General features: G+C 37.7%; 2 protein-coding genes across 5 annotated transcripts in view; one reads left to right on the forward strand and one right to left on the reverse strand.

Annotated features, from left to right (window-relative positions):
• LOC148740900 (fibroblast growth factor receptor 4-like) overlaps positions 1 to 15,493 on the forward strand; it is a 78,358-nt gene extending 62,865 nt beyond the window's left edge. For 2 of the 4 annotated variants that reach the window (XM_088754363.1, XM_088754369.1), the window contains exons 4-15: positions 7,323 to 7,619; positions 7,826 to 8,122; positions 8,461 to 8,618; positions 9,206 to 9,662; positions 9,915 to 10,022; positions 10,940 to 11,121; positions 11,344 to 11,466; positions 11,870 to 11,943; positions 12,433 to 12,473; positions 12,789 to 12,888; positions 13,275 to 13,374; positions 13,772 to 15,493. In XM_088754363.1, the coding sequence (XP_088610489.1) occupies positions 7,323 to 7,619; positions 7,826 to 8,122; positions 8,461 to 8,618; positions 9,206 to 9,662; positions 9,915 to 10,022; positions 10,940 to 11,121; positions 11,344 to 11,466; positions 11,870 to 11,943; positions 12,433 to 12,473; positions 12,789 to 12,888; positions 13,275 to 13,374; positions 13,772 to 13,816 (1,982 nt within the window). In that variant the 3' untranslated portion in view covers positions 13,817 to 15,493. Of the gene's footprint in view, positions 1 to 542; positions 781 to 4,127; positions 4,289 to 6,111; positions 6,436 to 7,322; positions 7,620 to 7,825; positions 8,123 to 8,460; positions 8,619 to 9,205; positions 9,663 to 9,914; positions 10,023 to 10,939; positions 11,122 to 11,343; positions 11,467 to 11,869; positions 11,944 to 12,432; positions 12,474 to 12,788; positions 12,889 to 13,274; positions 13,375 to 13,771 lie in introns of those variants that run through there. The other 2 variants (XM_088754359.1, XM_088754377.1) reach the window with 2 other exon arrangements.
• Positions 1 to 15,586, reverse strand: part of LOC148740890 (uncharacterized) — a 244,651-nt gene that overhangs the window by 159,156 nt on the left and 69,909 nt on the right. The gene's annotated exons all lie outside the window — the stretch shown is intronic.

The following is a 15,586-nucleotide window of genomic DNA, read 5'->3' on the forward strand; positions in this document are numbered from 1 at the left end:
CAAAGTTAATTTTTCAAAAGGATGTGGAGCAACAATTTATCATTAAACAAAATCGTTTAATACAATACCTCAGTATTACGACATGATTTTATCATGCGATGCATAATATCACAATTGTTTTGAGACAACTGATGGGATCATATTTTGCACTTGAATTTTGGTGACAAGTGTTAGTGGCCATTTTTTTCCTTGAACACAATATTAAGACGTCTTGAATTTTTGCTGTTTATTCGTAATTGTTTCTTTAATCTACGATGAACAGAGACTAAAATGGGGCTAAAATTTGAGCCAACCATGGATTTGTATACCTTTATTACGAGCTAATGTAAAATAGTTGTATGAAATATACACATGATGTAAAGCGTGTTAATTCAAATTTAAGGTTCCCAAATTACTTCATTCGTAAACAGGAAGATCGATCTCAATACCAGTTATGTCAAGCGAAGCCCGCCAGGAGTGTGAATTTGAGCGTGAACTTAAATACGATGCGCCTATTCTGTTCTCCTCCGATCCGCCTTACCATTAGTATAAATTTGATCGCTTGCATTGGGATGAATTTTAGTCTAGTGGCTAATGATTAACGTTAAATGTTAAGGCAGGACCTTTTTCACAACAATTTATCTCGAGAAGGAATAACACATATTTTCATGACCTATCTTATTTTAAGAAATACAACTACCGACTGAAGTCTGTCATGTTCACAGACCGAATTCGAAATGTCATTTTAAGTTGCCGTCATTCACATTCCGAAAAAGAAAAAAGATCAGAAGGATAAATGAGGTTAGCCAGTGGCCTATTTCCAATAAATAAATTGGCTTTTCTTTCTATCGATAAACTATTTGGAAAATATAGAACAATGACTGTTTCATCTCGCTGGAAGAACGCATATAATGTAAAGAAACTGGCGAGGTCATGAAACGTTTCGCTTTTAGAATAACAAACTCCCAAACACTCTGAAGTTAACCGCCGTCGCTGCCGTGGCTGCCGTCGTCTTAATCTCAATTTATTGACAGTGGAATTTTCGAGTTTCAAAGACTGGAGGGTATTCTTAATTTAACAAACATTTAAACGTTTTGTCTCACATTTATAAACGATAAGACCTAATTACTTTTTCGTAAAGCTCTTTGAATTAGACGAGTTCAATATTCATTCGCCTACAAATTAATGAATATTCATGGAGTGAATCTTCCTCGAACTCCTTCCATGATGCATAAGTTTCGTGAAGGTGTCAAAGAAAGCGGAAGACATTTAAAAAATTATCGTGACTTTTGTCTATCGGTAAATTTTAAACTAAAATGGTCAGATAGAGGTTTCAAGTGAATCGTATTGCGATATAATCAATTCTACATTAATATGAAATTCTAAAGCCTGCCAAAAATATCTAACCGGCTTTTGAACTTAACAGTTATTTCTGATTCGATGGTCACTGAGAATAAAAATACTGTCTCTAATGGTGAATGACGCCTTGACAACCGCAGCCTAAGAGAGAAGTCAAAACTCAGACGGAGCAACTGAAATCACCCACTCGCGTAATCTTGATTCTGCCGATTCCTCTTTGGACCTCATATTTGGCGATTCGTTCGTTCAATGTTTGGATAAAAGCCGAAAACAAAAATGAAAAAATTTATATAAATACGGTATTTATTCGATTGATCGCCAACCCCGAAGAAATTCCGCCCTCAAATAACCGCTGTTTAGAGCTAAAATATGAATAAACGCTGCATTTATTCAAATTACAGACTAAAAAAGGTAAAATTGTTTTAAGATCATCGCATTCGAAGCTCAAAGGTATATAATCAGAACACGAGAATATACGGTAGTTCAGCTTATTCCAGCTTTGGAAATTTACCTTTGTTACCTTTACAACGTTTTTCAGTTTGAAGTATACTTCAGTGCTCTTTTACTACGCTCCCCTCTAAAATTCTCCCAATGCACAGTTTAATTTCTTTGTGAAAGCGGAGTATTTCATTAGGGGGTCTCTCTTCCTCTTTCCAGTTCCCTGTGTTAACAATTTATTTTCGGAGTTTGCGTTCAGGAAGTTTTTCAATACGGGTGAAAGTTCTCTCAGCCCATGTTCCACAAGCCTTTTTTTGGTCCTCCAACTGTTTGTTTACCAAGTATACTAAGATTGCGTTTCCATCAGTTTCCTTTGCCTCATCGCTTTGCCTCATCGCGCGTGTCATGTTAAACTGACTTGTACGCATGATGTCCTCGGAGGAAAGTATTAAAATTTAATCTCAAATACATTTTTTACCACTCTTTTTTGCGAGAAATAAATTTGATTTTAGATAATCGCCCATAGCCAAATTTGAAGTCTGAGCTCAAACTTGTAATAAAACGCTGCTTAGAAACAATGCGACCATACTTAATAAAACTAAAACATAAACAATGTCTAAACTTTACCAATATTTGCATTTCCTATAGATAGATAGATAGATAGTTTATTGACTAAAAACATAGCAGCCATACTTCTAGCTTACGATCACTAATATACGTAGATATATATAAGTACAATAAGAAAAATATATAGAAACATACAATAAAATATATAATTAAAAATATGAATGCAATCGTTTAAATGTATAGATATAACATATGATTACCAGAAACGTTCAGTTGTACACTACTTTATCGCTAAACGAATTATTATCAACATCGAATGTTGGTTGCATCTCGACGACAATGGAACTCATTAAGTTTCAATTTCATCTTCCAAAAAGGGACTTCGTATAAATGCGACCACTTTCAGGGTCAGTTTAGCGGCTGGATATCTCTCCGTTAACAGGTACATTTTTGCCAGTGAATTGACATTTTTTCCCTATGAGCCGATTAACCCAACCTACATGTCTCTTCCTTCAGATGAAGTCCTTTTGAGGCGGAAAAAATAAAAGAAAAATATGACTGAGTCCGTTTATCATAAGCATCTGCTAAATATAAGCAATAGCCAACTTAAGCAGTCAGGACGGCGACACCAAGGAAGACGTCGATTAAAAAAAAAATTTCTACTTTTAATTAGAATTTCGAAAATGGCTGCAGGTGTTTATCATTTCTTACGGCGCCACACCTCAACCGCAGCATAACGTATAGTAGCAGCGCTGAGTTCCAAATGACAATGACAGTAATTTGCCGTCGAGGTTTCCGTTCGCAGACGACGCAAACTTTGGTGATTTCACTTTGATGTTTTGCAAAGGATGGCTAAGAAATGTATAAAGTTTTGAAACGCACGTGCTGAGCTATTGTTCTACCCACTAGATCTTTTATTTTGCCACGTCCTCGTTGCCGTCGCCATCGAGGTTTGCTTAAGGTCCCTTTTATTATTTGAATCGAGAGGAGGCGGACGGTGATGTCATTGTAAAATGTTGAGAGGGATTCACATCCCTTGACGTAAGGATTCAGACATGCAAATGTTAAACTGCAAAAAAATTTCGATTATTTATGATTAACATTAGTGGGATTGTGCGTTATTTTCATTCATTATAAGAGTACATCGTGTCCGTTGATAGGCTACCTAGTTTATTCAAGTCTACGACCCCGAAAAGTAGTTTTACACGGACATGAAGAGTTCACTCGCACGATACAAAGTTCTTGTCAAGCCGAACAATCCCTTTTCTTTATGATAAACACTGTTTGAAATAACTTTGCTTTCCTACTGCAGGAGGTCATTACAACATAAAAGATTCACTGTTTTTTTTAATATCAGTTCGTTGCATTGGCTTCCCACCGAAAAAGTGAGTTATCAAAAATTATTTTAAGTTTGCGTACAACCTCGTCGCTGTTCACTTTAGATTTTGTTTGTCACTGTTGGCGATTTCGATAAAGGAGCTAAACAAAGGCTCAAGCTAATAAGTTACTAAGTAATTGAGAGAGGAGTTATAACCACATGTATTCGGTAGAATACAAAAGTTTGGAGATAAATGAAAGAATAATTTTAATGAAGTTATATACCTTTTAGAAGGCTTTGCGCAAAATCGCCAGATTTGTGACTCACTTTTCCATTTTTCTTTTCGTAATTGCTTGAGTGAGTAAACTTAGATACAACAACATCATGATGCCCTAGTTCGACTTATTGCCTTAGTAACCTTCTTCTTGGAAAAGAACGTATTTTAAATAAACAATCCCATCTACAGGTCATTCCAAACATCCACGCAACAAATTTGTCAACATGTCATGATGATGGGTTGCTTTTGGCTTCAAGGAGCTTTGACGCGTTTAGTACTATTGACCGTTACCGGCGCTTTGCGGAATCTTCCATTTGTCAGAGCTGAAACGTGCGATCCCAGTAGAAAAAGTAAGTAGTTAAACGTCCTTGTCAAGGAACAAGCACATGCGAGTGCTTTTCTTGTATCTATATGCATGAATATGTAGATGTACTGGAAGAATAAAATGGCTACCATAAAAAACAGCTCTAAGAAAGAGGATGCAGAGGATGCAGGTATCTTCAAAATGTTTCGCACGAGTAGAGAAGAAAGGAAGAAGATAAAGTTCTAAATGATTCAGCGTTTGTACACAACGTTTCCGGCCTCGTCCTTTTTCAGGTGTAGAATTCAAATTAGAAATAAACAATAAAAAGCTTCATTAAAACGAGGCCAAGAGTATATAAACTACGCTCACTTTGCATCATAAGATAGATTTATCACTCGCATCGCTAGATTGGGTAGAAAAAGATTGCGTATTATTAATTTTTCTATTATTATCATTTATCATCAATTTCTCTTGCCCAGTAAGACCCGTTGTGGACATCTCTTCAAGTCCAGAAAGTAACAAATTACCCCTTTTTGCCTCCACAAATTATAGGGGCAATTTTGAAAAGGAAAGGAAAATAGCTGCTATTAAAATAACAAAAAGGTGTTGTTCCTTTGATGTGAAATATATAAACATCATGCATTACCTTTTTTTAGTGAGAAAAGAAAAGGTACATTTTCTTAATACATGTTTTCAAATTGAGACGTTTTTGTAAACGGGTGTATATCTTTATTATAATAGGATACATGTATGTAGTACATATATCTATATAACAATTATGCAACGAGCGTGCGTTGGATATGAGATGATAGATAGCCAATGAGGCGCGTAGCGCCGAGTTGGCTATAATCATCTCATATCCAACAAGCGCGAGTGGGATAACTGTTTTATGAAAAACGCCCCCAAGATATAAGACAAATCTTACCACATCTTAGTTTTTTTAGCTTCCTTTTAATTTTAAGTTGACGCGTATGCATACCATATTTGTAGATTATGGTATCAAACAACAACAAACATATGAAACATATGTGTGAACTGCGGTTATGAGACGTATATGAGAACGATTCTTCGCAGTAAAGCACTATTTGAGCAATAGTGAAAATCAGACCTGAAAAAAATTTCAGGCCTGTACGGGATTCGAACCACTGACCTCTGCGATACTAGTGCAGCGCTCTACCAATTGAGCTAACAAGCCAACTGGGAGCAGGCCATCAAATTAATTCGATATAAACCCGTAGATGATAAATCAAACAACAACAAACATATGAAACATATGTGTGAACTGCGGTTATGAGACGTATATGAGAACGATTCTTCGCAGTAAAGCACTATTTGAGCAATAGTGAAAATCAGACCTGAAAATTTTTTTCAGGCCCGTACAGGCCTGAAATTTTTTTCAGGTCTGATTTTCACTATTGCTCAAATAGTGCTTTACTGCGAAGAATCGTTCTCATATACGTCTCATAACCGCAGTTCACACATATGTTTCATATGTTTGTTGTTGTTTGATTTATCATCTACGGGTTTATATCGAATTAATTTGATGGCCTGCTCCCAGTTGGCTTGTTAGCTCAATTGGTAGAGCGCTGCACTAGTATCGCAGAGGTCAGTGGTTCGAATCCCGTACAGGCCTGAAATTTTTTTCAGGTCTGATTTTCACTATTGCTCAAATAGATTATGGTATATTGGGTAATATACCATAATGGCTAAGCCAATAAGAAGTCTTGAATTGCATCATCCAATGATCCAGTTTTTAATAAATATATATATAAGATAGATTTACTTATAATTTTTATCATGTCAGAGAGGCTAGAGAAAGAGAAAAATGTATTACCGGTTTTTTATTCATTATCAATCTCTCTAACACAGTTAGACCCGTTGTCAACATCTCGTCAAGTCTGCCAACAAAATGTTCACCCATTGGCGTTAACTTAACCCTGAATTGTACAGCGAAGCCCAGAGAGGGAGACTCGGTATTTTTGGATAGATGGGTCGAGTATATCGAGTGGCACGATCCACAGGGTAAACGCGTTGGAGCTAAATGCCGACAGCCTTCAGACGCCAATTCTCATAAACGGAAATTAAGCTGCCCATTGGTGCTTAAAAATTTGACAGTTGACAAACTTCGCAACTACACATGCCAAGCTGGTAATGGTTATAAAAAGCACTGCACAAGGAAATCAATATGGATAGGTAAGTAACCTCATCATACCTCTACATAAGAAATCTTGCGATCTATAATGCGAAGGTGGTCGTCGCGCTCCTGCACTTCCTCAGCCTTCTCGTCATCAAATTTCCTCTTTGAGACGATTCTTTCGGATTTCAAACAAGGCTTACCCCCCGACATCCAAAGGAATGGCTACAAACGAGACAACTCATAGGGTCACATGCATCCAAATACCAAATTTTTGTATCAATTTGCAGATGCCTGAGGTCGTTGAAGGTCTAACGAACCAAAGCGTATTGATCGCTTCCGTTGCTACTTTTAGCTGCACTGCTAAAGGTCTTCGGCGGCTAACCATTCATTGGATAAAGGACATTATTATCCAACTACACTCCGTAGAGTACAAATAAAGCCCAAGACGAGTGCAAATATCACGCGGTATTTGCACTCCAGACTCCAGAGAACCGGTTACACAGGTTTTCTCGCATCGCGCGAGCGACGAACTGGATTGAAGTTCCAAAAAAAATTGTGAACAATTCTAATTTTTTTTTCTGAAGACGAAGAGTCGGAATGGGTGGCAAATGCTGTTGATCTGTTGATTATAGGAGTAGAGATGGAAGATGATAGAAAATATCAGTGCATTGCAAATAATATCTAGGAAAGAAACCAATTAGGGGTGGCTTTCTTAAACATAGGCTAAATTTTTTTAATAAAAGGGAAAAAAATAAGGCTCTTTTAAAAAAACGGTTACTGCAAGGAATTGACTTCTAGGAAAACTCGTGAGGATCTTGATTTGAAGATCCTGTTGCGTCTTCTTAACTTCTTCCTTCTTCTTCTGCTTCTTCGTCTTTTACTTTTTCACCTTGACTTTCATCATATTTCTATTATGAACTAATGTTTCGTTGTTATCTTACAGACGTCCAAAAACCTGAGATTATTGAAGGTCCAGAGAACCAAAGTGTCTGGATCGGTTCCAATGCTACCTTTAGCTGCACTGCTAGGGGCTTCCCGAGGCCAACAATCCATTGGATAAAGGACAATGCTTCAAATCCTTTACAGTCCAACTCCAGAGCAAGTGTTATTCCAGACAACCGAACAGATCGCAGTCAGCTTTTCATAACGAGAGTAGAGATGAAAGATAATGGCAAATATCAGTGCATTGCAAATAATAGCTGTGGAAGAGACCAATCAGGAGTGGCTTTCTTAAAGATAGGTTAGATATTTTTTGATAAAAGGAAAAAAGTAAGGATCTTATAGGCGGTTGCTGAAAGGACTTGACTTCTAGAGAAAAATCGTAAGGGCTTTGATTTGAAAATCCTGTTGCATCTTCTCCTTGCTTCTTCTTCTGCTTCTTCTTTTTTTTCACCTTAAATTCCATCACATTTTTATCCTCAACTAGTATTCGTTGTTATCTTTCAGGGGTCCAAAAACCTGAGATTGTTGAAGGTCCAGAGAGCCAAAGTGTCTCGATCGGTTCCAACGCTACCTTTAGCTGCACTGCTAGGGGCTTCCCGAGGCCAAAGATCATTTGGATAAAGGACAATGCTTCATATCCTTTACATTCCAACTCCAAAGCAAGTGTTATTCAAGACAACCAAACGAATCGCAGCAAGCTTTTCATAACGGGGTTAGAGATGGAAGATTATGGCAAATATCAGTGTATTGCAAATAACAGCGTTGGGAGAAGTCAATCAGGAGTAGCTGTATTAAGCAAAGGTGAGATTTTTTTGGAAAAAGAGGCAAAAATAAAGATCTTAACGAAGGCTAATGCAAGGAATTGACTTTTGTATCAAAATCTCAAAGGTTTAGAATTAAAATGCCTGTATCTCCTCTGCAATTCTTCCCTATTCCTCTGCTTTGACTTCATCTTTTTTTTCAGTCTTTCTCAATTCATAATTCTGATTTATTATACTATACCGCTACAACTTTATTATTATTATTATTATTGTCATTATTATGTTGTTTTTTTTTGTTATTATTATCAGTACTCTTCTTATTTTACCGCTTAAATCTAAGACTATGGACTCGAGAGGAATTTATATTTTTTTTCATAGTTAATCCAGCACATATTCCCACAACCTCCGAGAATGGAAAGCCAGAAAATTCAGCATCTCACACTACTACAATCGCTGTATCATGCACTTTGGTAGCTTCACTTATTTGTTTAGTCATTGGGTTTGTGTGGATTCGGCGTAGAAATCGTGACAAAAAGGTAAATAATACGTTACACGACATCCCCGTCCATAATGAAAGGAAAAGAGTTCGATAACAATAATGCTAATAACAATAATAATAATAATGATAATAGTAATAATGAAAATAGTGATAATAACAATGATCAAAACTTTGCAAAGTTTTTCTAATCTCTGTATCTCGCCTCACAAATTAACAAAGATCGATGACACGCAAAAAACGTACCTTCCGTGGAAACTGGTTCATGGCTGGTCAATCGTAACATTCCTTCGTGTGCCAGCATAAGTGAGGTTGTTTATAATGATTGTCGTTAGTTCGGCTAAGGCTTAGAGTAAGGCTAAGTAAAACACCCATTTCTGTCCCTACTTGTTCTTTTCTCCTCCAAATTATCCTTTCCTCCACTTTGGTCTTATAAACAACTTATGCAGAAGGATTCAGGGGCCCGTGCTCGACCATGCATTTTCACTGAGTTTATGGAGCTGTTCAGCCTGAAAAAGGGCTGTATTTCTTACTTACATACCTTCAATTTGTCAAATTTGAGGGTCATCGTAATGAAAAATGCATGATCATAATTACCTTTTGTCTTCAATTATAATTCAATGACAGGAGAGAAAACGTGCAGAGGTGTATTTAGACAAAGGCAAACACTTGCCGAACGGGATAGAGGACCTTGAAAATGACTGGTCGCCCAATACCCAGACCATCAAGAACCCCGAGGAAAGGCGCCCGTTAGTGGGGGATGGAGTAAGGGAAAGAGGGTCTCCAGACGGAAGTGAGCAGGATGATACGATGCAACAAGTTATAGAAGAAAGAGATCAAGAGAGATTAGATTCGGGTGAGAAGATTGGTACTGACATTTTCACAACTGATAAATGTGTTGACCTGGTTGTCGACGATCAGCGACCGATATCGTCTCAAGAGACCGAAGAAGGATGCGAAAACTTGGAAAATCTTGAAGTATTCGATGAAATACTCGGAGAGGGCGAGTTTGGAATTGTCTACAAAGGTCGCTATGGTGGGAAAGACGGAAACATGACAGATGTAGCTGTTAAAAAGCTAAAAGGTATGTACACGACATAAAAATGTCAAATTATTAATTCCTAAGTGCAGTGGTTTACCACTGAATTGATTTTTCGTCCTGGAAACTTTGCACCATCTTACTTTTTCGTCATTTTTCCCTTTGCAGAAAACACCCATTAATTCTGCTTCTGTTCTGAATGCCCTTTGCCGCCTCGCTTTGTTTTCCATATCATTTATTTTACAATAGCCAAGCAATTTAAGAGGTCCTCCTGCTTTTATCTCTGTGCCACTGTAGACCTTAGTGCTATTGCCAAAGAAACCCTGCTTAATGAGATAAGGACCTTGAGGCATGCTGGGAAACATCCTAATATTGTCACTTTGATTGGTACGCGGATAGAAGGAGGTAAGTCACTTTTCGACCATGTAACGCATTAGAGATAGGCAGGTTCATCAATAAGGTAACGTTTTATCCAAGTGTAAGATCAGTTTGAACGGTGCATGTGTTGATGTTAAGATTAAAGAAAAATTAGTAGACTAAGTGCTCTATCCATTATAGACTTGTGTTTTATCCACTCTATCTTAGTGCTCCATTAGTACCTCCCGAAAAACAGTTCAGTGCTCTATCCATTGAGGGTTAGCTCAATGGATAGAGCACTGGATTGCTGTGCGGGAGGTCGAGGTTTCGAGCCCCCGGCGGACCAACACTTAAGGTCTTAAAATAATTGAGAAGAATATGCTACCTTTCTATCAAGAAATGGTTAGATATTCTAGTCTTATCGGATAGGGACGAATAAATGGAGGTCCAGTCTCCCGCAGGGTTAGGGGTAGGAAACGTTAATTTCCCACGCACGAGATTACTGCGTGATGGATGTCCTCCCCTGGGGTGGGATGGGTGGGTTATAAGGTGAGATCGTTACATGGACTGAAGCGGCTGCCAGAGGCGCCTGATAATGCTGACTTTCAATCTCAACCTTATCAGGAATGGGTGGGAATTGGCCCGGAAAAACCCCCATGGGGAGTGGTCAACTAATGTATGTATGTATGTATGTATGTATGTATGTATGTTTTTATGTATGTATGTGTTAGCCAGAAAATCTGTTCTTCTTGATCGGAAACCATTTGATGCTAGGCTAACCGCTGGGGGATTCATATAGAATTTGTTTCTTGGTTTTTTTTGGCACCAACTTAACTTATTTTTACCGACGAAACCACCTTTTGATCAAATCCAGGGGCAAATATTGTCCAAATATTGTCAAGTATTGGCAAATATTGTCTTTCTCTTGTTAACTTTTCTGCTGGTGTTTGCTCTTCTTTCACTAGGAAACGTTCTTGTGGTGACTGAATTGATTCATGGTGGCAGTCTGGAAAATGTTTTAAAGGCCAAGAGGGCTCCACGGGAAAACAACAATTATCATAACGTCTGCTGTAAGCTTAATGACCGGCAGCTGGTTATGATTGCATTTCAGATTGCCGCAGGAATGCAGCACTTAGAGGAGAGAAAGGTAAGACCCGTTGACAGTGCGTAGAAATGTTAAGGTAACTTTGTTTACCTTCCATAACAGATGACTGCTCTCAAGTGATTATAAACAGCTCTAAATATAACGCTGGCAGCTCGAAGTTATGAAGGACACGTTGGGGGTCTTTCGCACTTTGGTATAAGTCACCACTTAGTCATTCGCGAGTGTCTGCTAAGCTAAAGATTTATAAATTGTCTTCTCTCACAGTTCGTTCATCGCGATCTGGCAGCGAGGAATATTTTAGTTGATGCCAACTTGGTGGCTAAAGTTGGAGATTTTGGATTGGCCAGAGACATATCTGATGCTGGTATATACACCATAACCTCCAACGTAAGTACGCTTTGCAATCAGTTTCAACGACCAAGCAAAAACTCAACAAACTGAAATGCATTTTAATTGATGGTCTTCCATAGTATAATCGAATACATTGAATTAATTCCCTCCCAAGGAGCTGTGTATTACGTTTACTTGATTAATTATGGTAAATATTTGTCCTGATAATAATGACAACAATAATAATGATAACTATAATAATGGTCAGGATAACCACCCCCTTGGATTTTACTGATAATCAAAAATAATTAGAAAATGTTATATATCTTAACGTTGAAAAAGAAATCGCATACACGTACTGAATGCATCATTCTGTTGCATGAGTCAGCCTCTTCCCATCCTGAAAGGACCTTGACTCTACTGCAAACAGGACCTTGCTCACATGAATCTGTCTTTTCAGCAGGGCAAGGTTCCGTGGAGATGGTCGTCTTTAGAATCTCTGCGAGATCTGCATTTTACATCCATGAGCGATGTGTAAGTTCATTTTGTATTTTAATACTGTCAGATAGCTGTCTCTTGACTTACAGCCGCAGGTGTTGGTCAGCAGAAAGGATCTCCAAAAACGTCATCTGCCTGCCGGCTCCGCTATTTTCCTCAAAGCATTACTATGGTTACATCTGGGCTTCATTTTACGTTGTTCGCTCGTCTTCATGTACATATACGGCGTATGTTTACCTATTTGCATTTATGGACACACCATCAAAACTTAGCATGACTTAAGTAATTTCTTCTTTCAAATGGACAATCTTATCCTCTTATTGGTTGATTGAAATTTATATCAGAGGCGAGGTCCGACAGGAAAGACTCAGCGAAGTCTTAAGCGATGCAAATATTCATTGAACCTTAAAGAATACGACGAGACTTGATCTTTAATCAAGTCAGTGCTAATCCTCCGTGCGAGAAGGTCATCAGCTTCCTTTCCTAACTCATTAAAGTTATTAAAGCATTGATGCCTATTTGCAGGTGGTCATTTGGTATTGTCTTATGGGAAATTGCCACTTACGGTAAGTGTCATGGGATATTATGTGTGACACCCTATGAACTGGAAGTCATGTTCTCGCCTTCCAATCCATTAAACAGCCCAAAGTTAGGAAGGCTGCCCTGTTAAGCTAACTATATAGACACGAGCATCTTAATTTAGAAAAATGCGTATTGCTAGTCAGACGAAACGAAACTACATCTTTTTTGTCCCCAAGCTGCGCTTAATTTTGTATTTGTATTTTTTTCCATAAAGTTTCTGCTGAAATACTCATTGTCTTAGATCCTTGTCTCTACAACCGAATTATTTAAATCATGATGATCTTCTTTCAACCAAACAGGTGAGTTGCCATACCCTGACATCTCATCACCAATTGCCTTAGTGAGTCGATTGGCTACAGGATACCGTATGCCTCGTCCCGACCAATGCTCGGAAGAACTGTAAGCTTTAAAGTACTGCATAATGCCGATAGAAAATGAATTGAATGATTGATAATTTTGTAGAAGGCTTCAAACAATGAAACGTTAACTCGCCCTATTTTGAAAATAATTGAAAAGCGTTTTACTCTTCGAGGCAAGTCCTGCAAGATCCTTTGACACACTTCCTCACGTTGAAAATCGAAACGATGTAGGGAATGAGTCGTCATGATTTAAAAATCGTTTGCATATCAAATGTCACATTCAGCAAATCAGTGATCTTTCCAATGATCATTGTCATGAGTTCAAAATCCCCCTTTGTACCTCTTTCCACGTTTGATACGGTCGATCCAGATGTTGACAGTGTGAACTTCACGAAAATGTTAACTAATACTGCATTGAATTTTTAGATATGAGCTAATGAGTTCTTGTTGGAAAGAAAATCCTATGATGAGACCAGCCTTTTCACAGATCGCCCAACAGCTGAAGAATTTTTTGCGAGAAGTGAAGGTAATTAATGGTTGCATTTACAGGATTTCCATTTCTTCCCTTCAGTATCGCCTTTCTTTAAACCTTATCTGTCCTCTTCTTCCTCCTTCAATTTTTTTTTGATCGATGATTCAATATACCCTTTCATGGACGCCTCTGTCACCCTGTCAGTCCTTCTGGGAAATTTCCAACTCCCGCCATGAATACATTCATCCTTTCGGAAACACAGTCATCCATCCACTTGCTTGTCTGTCCGTCCTTCTGTCGACATCTGTAGGACTGTTCTTTCTTGTGCTTGTTCCCAACTTCATTCATTACTTTTGTTTGATTCATGTAAGGCCATTGTTTCTTTCCTTATTAATTTTTTTTGTGATGGAATTATCAATGGCTGACTCTTATTTCCAATGATTTACTTCAGAGGACATATACAAATATCACAGAGGAAAACGATGGAAAGGCTTGATGACGCCTGATGCAAGAGCAAAACCCTCATTTTATTTGATTAGTAATAGGAAGAAAATCGCGATATATCGAATACGTGCACGCATATAGGTATAAGGCCTAACGTATAATAATAATAATAATGATAATAACAATAATAATGGTTTATTAACTGATCCATTAGATGGCGCTTCTCTGTTAAAATACATCAATTACAATTAAAATGAATCAAATTAAGTTATTCACAAATTACGCAATATGCAATTAAAAGTAGAAGTAGAATTAACAGAATAGTAATTACAGTAAAACTAACTAATCACTCTGTACTCTATTACATAAAAAAATTCCTTGAAAGTCTTAAAAAGTTTCTGTAATCTTTACAGTTTCTAATAGATTCTGATAAATTGTTAAGTGCTGTTTTCGATTGGGACCAGTAATCGTATTTGACCCAGGTGCAGACCACGCTCAAAAGACTTAGATTCAATTTGTTTCCTTTTGAGAGAAGGTTCCACACGTTTTCTTCACAATAGGTAGTGGAAATCGCAGTAAAGAATAGACGGTCCACCCTGTCTTACTTTCGACGCTGAATTAGTAAAGAAAAAAAGTTGCTATCACCTAAATAGACTGGCTTAGCGTGGATTGGCTTTGCTAAGAAAAATCTAAGCACTCATCTAGCCTGGCTTTTTAGCAACTCCTCCTTAATAATTTTCTTCGCTCGCACGAAAACTACACTTCTATCCTGCTCAAGCCGCTTCCTGCGTGCTTTATAACAGAAGAGAGTACAGTCCATGCTTCTTTATTTATTAAATAAAAGATAGAACTTTTGAAAGACCATGACTTGCAAATGAAACCTTGACTTCAAATCAGAGCTACAGAGAGTCAGAAGCGAGGAGACACAACCACTTACGAGAGAAGTGTGTGACACTCGACAGAAGAAAGAAATAATCTTCAGCATGTAACATCGTAACAAATATATTACTCTCAACAACTTTCCCAAGTAATGATTATTATATCAACACGTAAATGAAGCTAAGGGGAAAAAAAAGAAAAACCATTTGATCATATCACAGCCAGAATAACAATAAAACTCAACTTTATTCGCGGTTGGCAAGTGTTTAAGTTTATTTACGTTATTCAAACGCCTATCTTCAAAATATTATTCATTAAATACAAGCTATTTACACGATCATAATTAGAGAATATCTGTCATATATTTATCATATGTGTATAAAAAAATAATAAAAGGACCCACAAAACGAGAAGATAAACGCAATAACTAACACTACAATTGAGGCATTTCTTTGGTCAACAGCCTGGGTGCCAGGCCCTCATGATTAGCGCTGTAGGAAGAGGTTTGCCGAGGGTCTGGCACTAATTGTGAGTGTGAGACCCCAGCAAACTTGTCACCGGCTCACGTTGCCCAGGTCTCCATACTTTCCCGAGGACGAAGAGACACTTGCACCGAAGCGCTTATAATGAGGGCCAACTCACAAGTTAATTAGTCAAATCATTAACATGTCCCTGGGCAAGGCTTGCTGAGCCTCATCACTACGCAACAAAAGCATCAATCACTACGAAAATCATCAATCCCTACAAGCTCAGATGGGCCATTATTGCGACAAACAAAAGAAACATAATTGTTTCATGTTGATGTTTTATGTCCTTTTCAATAAAATAGATAAAATGTTTTGTACGTGAATTGCACTGCCGTTTGTGACTTCTCAATTTTTTTCAATCTTGTTGAATTTTGATCAAATACATAAGTTAAGTTAAATACCATAAGTTAAAATTT

This window comes from Stylophora pistillata, chromosome 1 (assembly GCF_964205215.1).
Source record: "Stylophora pistillata chromosome 1, jaStyPist1.2, whole genome shotgun sequence".
NCBI lineage: Eukaryota > Metazoa > Cnidaria > Anthozoa > Scleractinia > Pocilloporidae > Stylophora > Stylophora pistillata.